Source organism: Ahaetulla prasina, chromosome 5, assembly GCF_028640845.1.
Source record: "Ahaetulla prasina isolate Xishuangbanna chromosome 5, ASM2864084v1, whole genome shotgun sequence".
Lineage (NCBI taxonomy): Eukaryota > Metazoa > Chordata > Lepidosauria > Squamata > Colubridae > Ahaetulla > Ahaetulla prasina.
The window spans coordinates 22,037,940-22,049,380 of record NC_080543.1 but is presented as its reverse complement, the minus strand read 5'-3'; the positions used below and the strand labels follow the sequence as shown (position 1 = coordinate 22,049,380).

The 11,441-nt window shown below is 37.9% G+C and overlaps 1 protein-coding gene across 2 annotated transcripts in view; it reads right to left on the bottom strand.

Annotated features, from left to right (window-relative positions):
• Positions 1–2,307: 2,307 nt before the first annotated feature.
• Positions 2,308–11,441, bottom strand: part of GRIA4 (glutamate ionotropic receptor AMPA type subunit 4) — a 324,862-nt gene continuing 315,728 nt past the window's right edge. For both annotated transcript variants that reach the window (XM_058185710.1, XM_058185708.1), the window contains exons 16-17: positions 3,465–3,605; positions 2,308–2,481 (exon numbers count right to left, since the gene is read on the bottom strand). In XM_058185710.1, the coding sequence (XP_058041693.1) occupies positions 2,404–2,481; positions 3,465–3,605 (219 nt within the window). In that variant the 3' untranslated portion in view covers positions 2,308–2,403. The remainder of the gene's footprint in view (positions 2,482–3,464; positions 3,606–11,441) is intronic.

Here is an 11,441-nt window from a genome sequence, read left to right as displayed (position 1 = left end):
CATGAGCTCTGTTTTCACTGACAGAGGCACCACGGGCCAGTCCTTTACTGTTTCCAGGGTGGCCCCGCAGGCCAGATCTAAGCACCCCTGTTTTAATCAATCAATCAATCAATCTTTTTTCTAGTGCAAGAACCCCCATCCAATATCCCATGTTGGTCGAACAGCCATAATGCATTCTATGTGGGACTCTTTGGGAATGACTGGGAAGCTGCAGCCTATGCAGAATGTGGTGGACGGATTATTGTCAAGACAACTTTACCAAAACCCTAATTTTACTGTTACTGTACTCTTTGCCTTCCAGGCCCAATGCAAGACCTGATTATTATCTTTCAAGCCCTACAGGGCACACCATTCTGGGAGACATTCAGTATTGCCTTGACAAAAATTCAATCTATCTAATGGTAGTTTGAACATCTACTTTGGCCAATAGGGTTTCTTCATATTGTCTTGAATATGCAATTAGCTGCTCAGAGTCACATCCATGAAATGAGTGGCCGTATTAATGAGTTAAATTAATAATTCATTATTAGAGGAAAATGAGCATCTCCTTTGTTTTTACAGAGTACATGATGTCTGAATTAGGCAAATGATTTTTTTTTAGTTGAAGGCTGATCCTACGGAACACCTTGCCTCTGGATTTAATTCGGTTGTATCTCTTCTTGCATTTTGCAAGGCTATAGAAATTGCTTTTCCAGACTGTTTTTCACCTGTATTGAGTGTAGGGATCATGATAGGTATCACTGTTATCTTAGTCTGATTCATAAATCTTTGTTTTTATATTCTTTCAATGTGTTTACTTCTACTTTGTTGTAAGCTATCTGTTAGAACTCAGACAGTTTACAAAAGATTGCAAATAAATAAAATAAAAATCCTTAACTTGAAGAAGAAGAAAAAAAGAAAGAGAGAGAGAAGCAAAATATAGATTATTTCTGAATGTTGTTTTGGAAAGCTTTATCTAGGCCTCTATTGAGAAAGAGAAAATTACCATCAATGTAAATCAAAAATTGTATGCATACAAATATTGCCTTATACACTGTAAGCCGCCCTGAGTCTTCGGAGAAGGGCGGGGTATAAATGTAAAACAAAAAAAATATATACATAAATGTGCAGTTGAATCCAGCAAGAATAAGGAAAACTAGGTCAGTGGTTCCAGAATATAATTGTGAATAGGATATTGGTTGGCTAGCAATGGATGATATCACTAACCTTTGTCTCTTTTTTCAAATTCAGATTCCACGTTTTAATTTAACAGTTGTTCAAGTGATAATGATTATTTCCTGGAGCTTTGGTGAGAAAGCAATAAAGGAATTGAATTATGAATATGTCACATAAGTCCAGATCCAGATTCATAACAACTCCCAACTGTTAACAGTAAGTATTTATACATTTCTTACTTTCTGACTGATAACCCCCCATTCACATACTTGAATCCTGCGAAGGTGCCAAAAACAAAACACTGAACAATAGTTTCAAAACATAAACCGATTACAAAACTATGATCCAGTGAAAGCTCAGCAGTCAAAGAAATAGTTGAAGACACCTTTTTCTGATCATAATGGAATTTTAAAATTAAATAAAGCTCCATGTAGTTCTCTCAATAAACAATGGGATGCAATGAGTAAAATAAAATGCAGAATAGCCTCTGTTTAATTTTTATAATGAATGCAAGGTATAAAATTATATTTTTTCTTGTCACAGCTTAGGTTCTCTTGAGCAGTCTACATATATACATGCCTTAAAGTTCATATTTGGTATCAGTGTGTTGGACTCAATCAATGGTGAAGTTCAAAGGCGTTATGCTTTTTTCCATCCTTAAAAAAATACTCATCATACTTCATGTCATTGATACACAATGTATTAATATAAGGTAAAGGTAAAAGTTCCCCTCGCATATATGTGCTAGTCGTTCCTGACTCTAGGGTGTGGTGCTCATCTCCATTTCAAAGCTGAAGAGCCAGCGCTGTCCAAAGACATCTCCGTGGTCATGTGGCTGGCATGACTAAACGCCAAAGGCACACGGAACGCTGTTACCTTTCTACCAGAGGTGGTTCCTATTTTTCTACTTACGTTTTTTACGTGCTTTCAAACTACTAGGTTGCAGAAGCTGGGACAAGCAATGGAAGCTCACCCCATTACGCGGCACTATGGATTTGAACCGCTGAAGTGCCGACCTTTCGATCAACAAGCTCAGCGTCTTAGCCATTAAGTCACCTTTTGTGTTAATATAACTTGTCTTAACTCTACAGACTGTGTTCCTCGTATCAGAAAAACCACTCCAGGTGTTAAAAGAACAGTTGTTATTTTATTCCTTTTTGGTGGGTACAAAAACCACAGTTTTTTTTTTACACAGAACAAGATTATAAATAATATCGGTAACATGAGTGACCCGTAGTCTCTTTGATTCTACACGGCAGACTGATGGTGTTCTCTAAACGCATTTGTTGGTTTCTTGTAGTTAGACAGATGCAAATCCGTCGAACACTGAATGATGGAACAGAATGACGGTAACAGCAAATGAGAGGAAGGCCAACAACGTAAAAAAAAAGTCTTTGAAATTTATTACAGTGATGCCATTTTATATCAGTTATTGCAATGAATTGTTCCCTAAGATGGTTAGAAAAAAGAATTGTGTTCTCCACTACTGAATTTACATCCATTAAAAAGCAAGCATGTTTCAATATTCCTCTTTTTTGTTCCCAAAGAAAAAAAAACATATTTTTAATTTTTTTTTTCACAGGATTTACACGTGTGGTGTTTTTTTTTTCCCCTTCTCACAGTTTAGTAAAACTTTGTTTCCACAGCTGGATATTCTTCCCATTGTATAATGTTGTTCATCTGGAGACACAGGTTAACATGTTCATTGATTTCTACAGCCACTGGCTCCCCACTTTGCTGACAGAAAGACCCACGGCCTTTCCTTAAGTCTGTTCCTCAGAGTTTTAATGCGCTAAATTGGCAAGTCCTTGTGAGAAAAATCTCTTGCGGTTCATATTTCTTTCCCAACCCCTCCCCCCACAAAACTAAATTATGAATTTTATATATATCTATATCTATATAGATGTATGTATGTGTGTATGTGTATATATATATATATATATATATATATATATATGCATATAAATGTATATACACATATACATATATATGCACATATATGCATATAGATATATAGATATATATGCATATATATCACATATCTATACCGACAGACAGACATACATACACACAAGCTTTTTCCTGATAAAAAAATCTGGGTTTGGGCTTCCGAACTGAGACCATGCACAGATTGGCTGCTGACGACACGTTTTGATGCCCTTCCCATACTCAGCCTGTTTCTAAGTTCATCAAGGACATTTCCCGTGTCATGTTTACAGTCCGTGCTGTATTCCCGTCAGTCACTGACACAGGTTAATTAAGGCACTCGATTATTTTTTTGGTTTTTATGGTAGATCTGATTCAATTACCGCCAATCCTGAACTTTGTCTAATTGCAGTTCCAGCGTGTACGGCCTTTGGGCAATCCGGAGTGAGAACGCGACCGTTTTCTCCCATGCTTCCTGTGATTGATAATCTGGCTTTGTTTCGTATGGCTTCAGAAAAGGTCAGCTGGGAAGCAAGAAAAAAGAAGAGGGAAAGAGGGAAGAAAAGGAAGTGTTACAATGAATCTATTCCTCGGGAAGATAATATACAGCAAACACCGAAAATTTCTGTAGGTAGACATCTGCATTATTGTGCTATGTGATAATCATAGTAATAATAATAATAATAATAAAAATAATAATGCAATTTGTCTTTTTTAAAACAGCAACAACAAAAAAGATAAAGCTCTCAAATATCAGCCTGGGAATTTGATTTATGCTAAAATTTAATAAAAGACTCTGTAATAAATACAATTTTTGTCTCTGTTGCCCAGTTTCCTAAGCAATCGGTCTTTATACTTTGGTTTTCTATCTTTCTAAAAATGTAAAAGTAAGAATATGAGATAGACGCTTGCTTACAAATGAGCTTGTGAATGTGGGTATAGTATCATACTGATACTGTCTACAGAGGCCCAGGGTTTTTCAGTGGCAAAAGTTTCAGTCAAAGCTCTTTTCAGTTCCATCTGTTTAAGAGAAGAATTAAATATAGCCCTACTTCTCTCAATGAAGCCACTGGGAGTTAATCTTTCACTTGCTCCCTTATTTTACTTTTCATTCAGTTAAAGACACTCAAAAGTACGGAAAATGTCACTTTCTAAAAATAACAGCTCCTATAAATTATGAATGGATACCCTACAATAATACATCTATTAAATCTTTGGAGCTTAGAGTTACTCATCAATAACTTGTCCCACTAATTCCCACAAATCTATTTTAAAGCTAAGCCTGATTCCAATCCATTGCAGATAACTAATTTAAAGCCCATCTCTAATAACGTTGCTTTTCCCTAACTTTGGCATCCTAGGATTTTGTTTCGTTGGGTTCATCAAATTCAATAGTGGTTATTCCTAATTAAATGTAGAATTTTTTTTTAGAAAGTTGGAGTGATCTTTGCTTTTATTTGGTGAAAAGTTCTATTAAGTTTGATGAGCCTTTCTTCTAAGAAAGGGTAGTTAGTATTGGGATATTTTAAAAGTTGTGGCTGCAACTGAAGTGTAAAGGAGTATTAACAGAAGACTTGAACCAAGCATGCTATTAAAACACACTGACTTGGTAATCTTGGTCAAGGATGCTTATTACATGCAAAAGAGCAAGTGCATAACATACAGCAGGGGAATATTTATATATAAACAGACACAAAAGAGAGTCATTTATGGTAGATTCAGGCAGTCTTCCTCCACCTGCTTTAAATCAATTTACAGTATTGTTCAGTTCTTCAAAACTAGGCATTGAGGCTGCTCAATGGCAACATAGTCAATTAAATTATGTCTATATTATCCGCATGTGAACTGACTTTCTATTTTTTTCTGCTTTTAACAGCCCTGTAATCTCTTGCATCGGGGTGGAGTCAGGGCAACTGAATGGAGTTGAGCATTTACTGGCCAGATGCTCTTCCTGACGCCTATGCGGAACTCACAGTAGATATTTTCTCATTGCACCCAGAGAGAGAAATAATCTTTCACTATCTAGGATAGAACTCACAGCCTCCTGATTATGAGGTGAGAGCTCCACTTCTAGGCCACCATACCGCTCTAACTGACTTTCTAATAATACTGTGGGATATCTGGTCAAATTTTAAATTGTTATTTAAACTTGAATATCATCCCTTAATTGTACAAGTTGGTCCTGATGTCTTAATTACTTCTGAAATTCCTACATCAGTTATGTGATTAGAAAAATATTATGGCATCTAAAATCTATACAATAGTTAATTTTCTTTACAGAAAGTTGTATTCAGCAGATTAAGGTAGGATAAATTAGTTCTGTAGGACCTCAGGTAAGAATAATACAACAAAAATTTAACAACAAATATTCGCTTCAACAGTGAGATGAGTGGCATACAAGTTTAATAAACAAGGGAATAAATCCTTATTAACTTTTTTATTTGTTTTTGTTATTTTCTGGGCTGTTTCATTTTGCTTTGTTTACTATCATTTATTATTGAACTTATTGCTCACTTTTTTGTTTCTGTGATCTATTTAAAAGCAGTTAGTTTTCTGTTTAAAGCAAACCTTTTAAAAAATACATACATAGCTAATTGCAATGTAGCAAGTGGGACCAAGTGATTAAGTTGCTGTATGCTATGATTTTAGTGTCAAACAAAGCAAGAGCTTAAAAATTGCTTTGTTGGTTCCTTTTAATTAATTGACTTACCATTTTGAAATGAATCAAATTTGAAAGAGCTACCATGTACCTGTATTCCTTATTTTCTTTATCATTACATTTATTTTTTATTTATTTTTACTGCCAGGGATGAGAGGGTCTTGTGAGCATCTTCAACTCATGGGCCAAAATAATTTAGCTGCCTTTAGTTATTCCACAGTTTGACTTTGATGAATTCTATATGCTGTCACTTCTAGAACTATAGTTGGAAGAAGGTTCTGTGGGTATTGAGTCTAAAACTCTCCTCAATGTTGGAATCCTGATTAAGACATCCTTTTCAAAAATGTCTAAAGAAGCTCATGCTGAGTTCACCAATTTCCTTGACTACTATCAAATTACTCTTACTCTACAGCTTTTCTTTCCTAACATTCAAATAAAATCTTCATTATGAGCACTACATGTGTCCCATCTTCTGTTTAAATAGAGTAGGTGTGATTTACTTCCCTGTGGCACGCTTTCAGTAACTTAAAAAGTGTCATTACAATCCCCTTCCTCGTATATTTTTAAGGTTAAACGTTACTGTTTTTCCTTCTAGTACTTAGTTTCCAGGCCCCTAATCATCCATATTTTCATTCTTTGGTTTGTGTTTTTCTGAATGATTCCTTTTTAGAATGTGGCGCCCAGAACTGAATAGAGTATTTGATGCAAGGTCTGACTCAGGTGTAATAAATGAAAATTTTCCTCCTTTTAACTTAGAAATGATACTTTTATTGATGCAACTTAAACTTAATTTTTGCATTTGTTGGGTCAACTCTAAGATCTTTTCCAGGCATATAGTTACCAGGCTAAGTGTCCCCATTTGATAATATTTTTTCTAACTTCTCAACCTTGATAATTTTAAGATGTATGGATTTCAATTCCCAGGATTCCCCAATCCGCATGCAGACTGAGGATTTCTGGGTGTTGAATCCCACACATGTGAAAGTTGCCAAAGTTGAGGAACACTGTTCTAAGTGAGGGGTGGTACTTTGCACTTGTCTCTATTCTGTTTCTTCTTGTTATTTTCAACCCATTTCTTTAATCAGGATAATTTTGTTTCTGTTTTCTATCATAGCTAATCTATTTACCGTTTTGCATCAGGCACCACAATAATATGGGCCATTGCTGAACCTATTTATGTTGCAAGTCCACAGCTGCCAATAATACAGGTAGTCCTCAACTTATGACCTGTTGCTTGGCAATCGTTCAACGTTCTGATGGACCTACTTGGGGGAGGGGGTGCTTACAACCCACATTCAAAGTTCCTATCATCAGCTTCCCCACCATGGTCATGTGACCACATTTTGGTCTTTCTCAGTAAACTAGGCTGCATTCACAGCCATTTGCAGCATCCCACAGTCAAATGGCCACATTTTAGAATGATTTTGCTGAAAACTATTATTTACTTGCAGTTTGCAGCAAAATCTTGCCCATTGCAAACTATTGGTTCATTTAATCATGGCCTTAACTTAACGGCCACAGATTTGCTTAATGACTATGGTGATTAGCTTAACATCTGCTGTAAAAAAAGATGATAAAAGCGAGTTGGTCACATAACTGGCCCGCTTATGACCATCATTAGTTAGGACTGTGACTATTATAGTCGTAACTCAAGGACTACCTGTATCCCGATAGGTATTGTCTCCATCATTCCTAATTTGAAATCAGAGCATCAACTACTGATAAATTGGTTTCAGCTGAGTCTGCAGTAGTGGTTTAGAATGCAGCTATACAGTATAGCGATCATGAGGCTACCAGCAAAACAGCAATTAGAGAGGGCTGTAAAAGCACTGTAAAGCATAAGTCTAAGTGCTGTTGCTATTTGTTACAGTTCTAATTTGATAATGGGCAATACAATTCACTTTTTGTCCTAATGCCATCATTTTTTTTCTTGATTATTTTCCCCCTCATGACTGGCTTCCATTGATAGCTGGTTAGGATCATAGCCTGGAATCATTTCATTCAGAGAATGATGGAAGCAAATAATGCTAGTTTTTTTTTAATATACCCAGTGGCAACCCCATGCTTCTTAAAATGCACACGAACTAATGCGGATTATTTTGTACTTAAAAATATTCTCAATTTGAACAGGAAAAAAACGAAAGCAAAGGAGCTCTGATCTTTTCCTCCCCCCTCTTCTCTTTCTTTCTAAAGTCATGAAAATATCGGACAAATTTTCATGAGTGGGGAACTCTGTTCCTTGTTTGGTTCCAAGATGGCTGAAGGTGTTTTTCCTAAAGACAACTGGGATTTCTTGGATTTTTTTTTCTTGAAAATGTTTCTCTTCCAAGAAGCAAAATGTTTTCAAGAAAGAAAATAAAACCAAGGACGTCCAGTTGCTTTTTGGAAAAAGTACCTTTGGGACAACCTTGATCTGCGTCAGGGGTCTCCAATCTTGGCAACTTTAAGACAATCTAGCAAAGCTGACTTTGCTGAGAATTCTGGGAGTTGAAGTGCACAAGTCTTAAAGTTGCCAAGGTTGGAGACCCCTGATCTGGATGATTGAGAATCTCCATAGACAAGATGGGTAAAGGGTACGTGGCTTTCTTGCAGGCCCAACTGCAGTTTTCCTGATTTTCCATATTACACGGATCATATTACTTTATATATTAATTTTTATTTAGTCCACTTCTATAACTGCCCATCTTGCTAGTGCAACTCTGAGTGGCTCTTTATTCCCAAAGAAACATCAGGAGGGAACTCCTCCTATTTGCTTTTTTTCAGATCAGTGTGGGCAGCTAGAGAGGCTGCAGACTGGGAAGGAAAACAAGCAACAGTATATCCGTACTATGAACATTGAATTCAACATGTCTTCTCCAACATGGCATTCTCCAAAGGCTCTCTGCAAATTCTGGGCATTGCGGTGCAAAAAAACCCTCTAGAGGATGCCTGTTTGAAGAAGGCATTGGAAGCAGCTCTTTAGATCCCAGCCAAAATCTACAATGGTTTTAGCTAATAGAAAGATTTAAAATATTATGGAAACAATGAAGCGCTAGAGCAGGGGTCTCCAACCTTGGCCACTTTAAGACCTGTGGACTTCAACTCCCAGAATTCCTCAGCCAGTGTTCTGGGAGTTGAAGTCCACAGGTCTTAAAGTGGCCAAGGTTGGAGACCCCTGCGCTAGAGGAACAAAATACCCAAGTCCTTCATGAGATAATCATTAAGAGAGGAATCACATCTGAATTCAAAGGGGGAGACATCCCATGCTTAGCCTGGCATGCAAATGTTGTGGCTGCTGCGGTTGCAGGAAATGTTGGCTTTCTTGAAGAGATAGCATGATGGCATGATGATCCAATAAAAACAAGGCACCGGTCCCCCCACTTTGGAATCCAAAATGTCAGGATTGCACAGAGATTGCAAAATGGATGAGAAGGTGTGTGGATGGAATTATGAAAATCGGAACAAATGTATGCTTTCCCATACTACTAGTTACGGCAGCAACAATTACGGGACTCTTAAATCCTATGTATGTGTGGGTATCACTGTGTGTGCAAAGATTAGCCCAGAGAAGAAAAGGAACAAGTCAAATGTGGTGGGAGAAGGTAAGATGATTGAGTTGAGGGCAATTAAAGTAATGAGATAAACTTGAAAAAAGTAAGGGAGGTGATTCCGATACATTTCAGTCGCATTTCAGATTGTATTTCCTTTGCTAGCGATTTGTCACAAATCTTCATGCCTTCAAGAGTAACTTTAACCATAATTTAAAGTTAAGATGTTTAATCCAGACACATCTACATGTGATAGACAATGTCAACCTTGAAGCCAACCTGGCTGAGGCCATCTTTGTGACTTCAGGGTTGCCATAAGGCAGAAGAGGTCAAGTCAAAACAAAAAGTTTTCCTATGGGAACCAAGGTCATTCAAACAGGTGGCTGGGAGAGGAGGAGTGAAGTAACCAAGCAACTGGCCAGCACTTTGATTGGACAATGTGACTGATGACTTGGGGAAAGGGGAATACTTTCACTTTTTAATTCGGTGAAAACTGTGGGAACTTTCAGAGTCGGTTTTCACCAGTTGCGCCAATACGATGTAGCCAATAAACCTGTGATGGTGAACCTATGGCATGCGTGCCAGAAGTGGCACACAAAGCTATTTCTCTGGGCACACCAGCCATCACCCATTGCTCTTTCAGGTTCCGGCAGGCACATGCGTGCCAGCCAGCTGGTCTTTGTGCAGAGAAGAGTAGCTCCTGGTGCACATGCACATGCCAAGAAACTGAGCTTCTGGTTTCCGGTGCGTACATGTGTGCCTGCAAGCTAGCCTTTGCGTGTGCATGCATGCCAGAATCCAGAAGACCAGGTGACTGGCGTGCATGCGCAAGCCGAAAATCAGAAGCTCAGCTTCCTGGCACTCCCTCTCCATGGGGGAAATGCTCTTCCTGTTTCTGGTGCTCTTCTGCGCATGCTCCCGTTTCAACACTCGGTGCTGAAAAGGTTTACCAACACTGCAATAAACTGTTCTTTGAAGAATCTACCCGCCTCAGTGTTCTATTTTCAATGGGTGCATTACTTGGAACACTGACAGATGAGTGACTGGGTCTTCCTCATCTTTCCCACACATTATTTCACAAGGAGAAAGGCATCAATAGAATACATGAGAGGGGAAAAAAATATATGGCCACACGGGGTCGTACCCTGTGCATGTATTAACTTGCCAAATATCATAACTGAAGCTGATTAAAATTCCAGTGGTTCGGACAGTTTTAATTGGCATCTAACATCAGTTGCTTTTGACACAGCTCCTTGAAGGTTCAGCTCTCTGAAGAAGCTGCTTCTCTTGGAGATAAGCCATGACGTTAGAGAATGCAAATCACGATGTACCTCAATGGGCTTAGTTTCCCAAGCCATGTGAAATAAGTTCTTACGGGGTTGTATCTGAATAACAAATGTTTTCCTTTTGATTTATAGTCAAACTTGCAATTGTTAAGAGTAAAATGACATTAAGCTGGGCATATCTGAACTAAAAATACCTGTAGAAATAATGGTGCTAGAGACTGTCAAACAGCTGCAGCATGAAACTGAGTTTTTGTGTCTGAATGTCCCTTGCAATAGTATTATGAACAATCCTGAAGCACATTTGCTGATTGTGTGATGCCTGACTGCTACCTTACAATCAATCCTAGACTCTCAGGGTGATTGATTGCACATTTGTGCAAAAGGAAGCTGCACAAGTATTTCTTTTTTTTTTTAGCACTAATGAAAGCCTGCAAGATCTGATCTCCAATCTGTAAAACATTGCTTCTAAAATCAGGACTAGAACAGAACAGAACAGAACAGAACAGAACAGAACAGAACAGAACAGAACAGAACAGAACAGAATAACAGAGTTGGAAGTCTTCTAGTCCAACGCCCTACTTTGTCAGGAAACCCTACACTTCAGACAAATGGTTATCCAATCTTTTCTTAAAAACTTCCAGTGTTGGAGCATTCACAGCCTCTGGAGGCAAGTTGTTCCATTGATCAATTGTTCTATCAGGAAATTTCTCTTTAGTTCTAGGTTGCTTCTCCCCTTGATTAGTTTCCTGCCCTCAGATACTTTGGAAAATAGCTTGACTCCCTCTTCTTTGTGGCAGCCCCTGAGATATTGGAATTGCTATCGTATCACCCCTAAATCTTACTTTATTACACCATCTAGAATATCCTGCTGTTTCTATCCACCTCTAG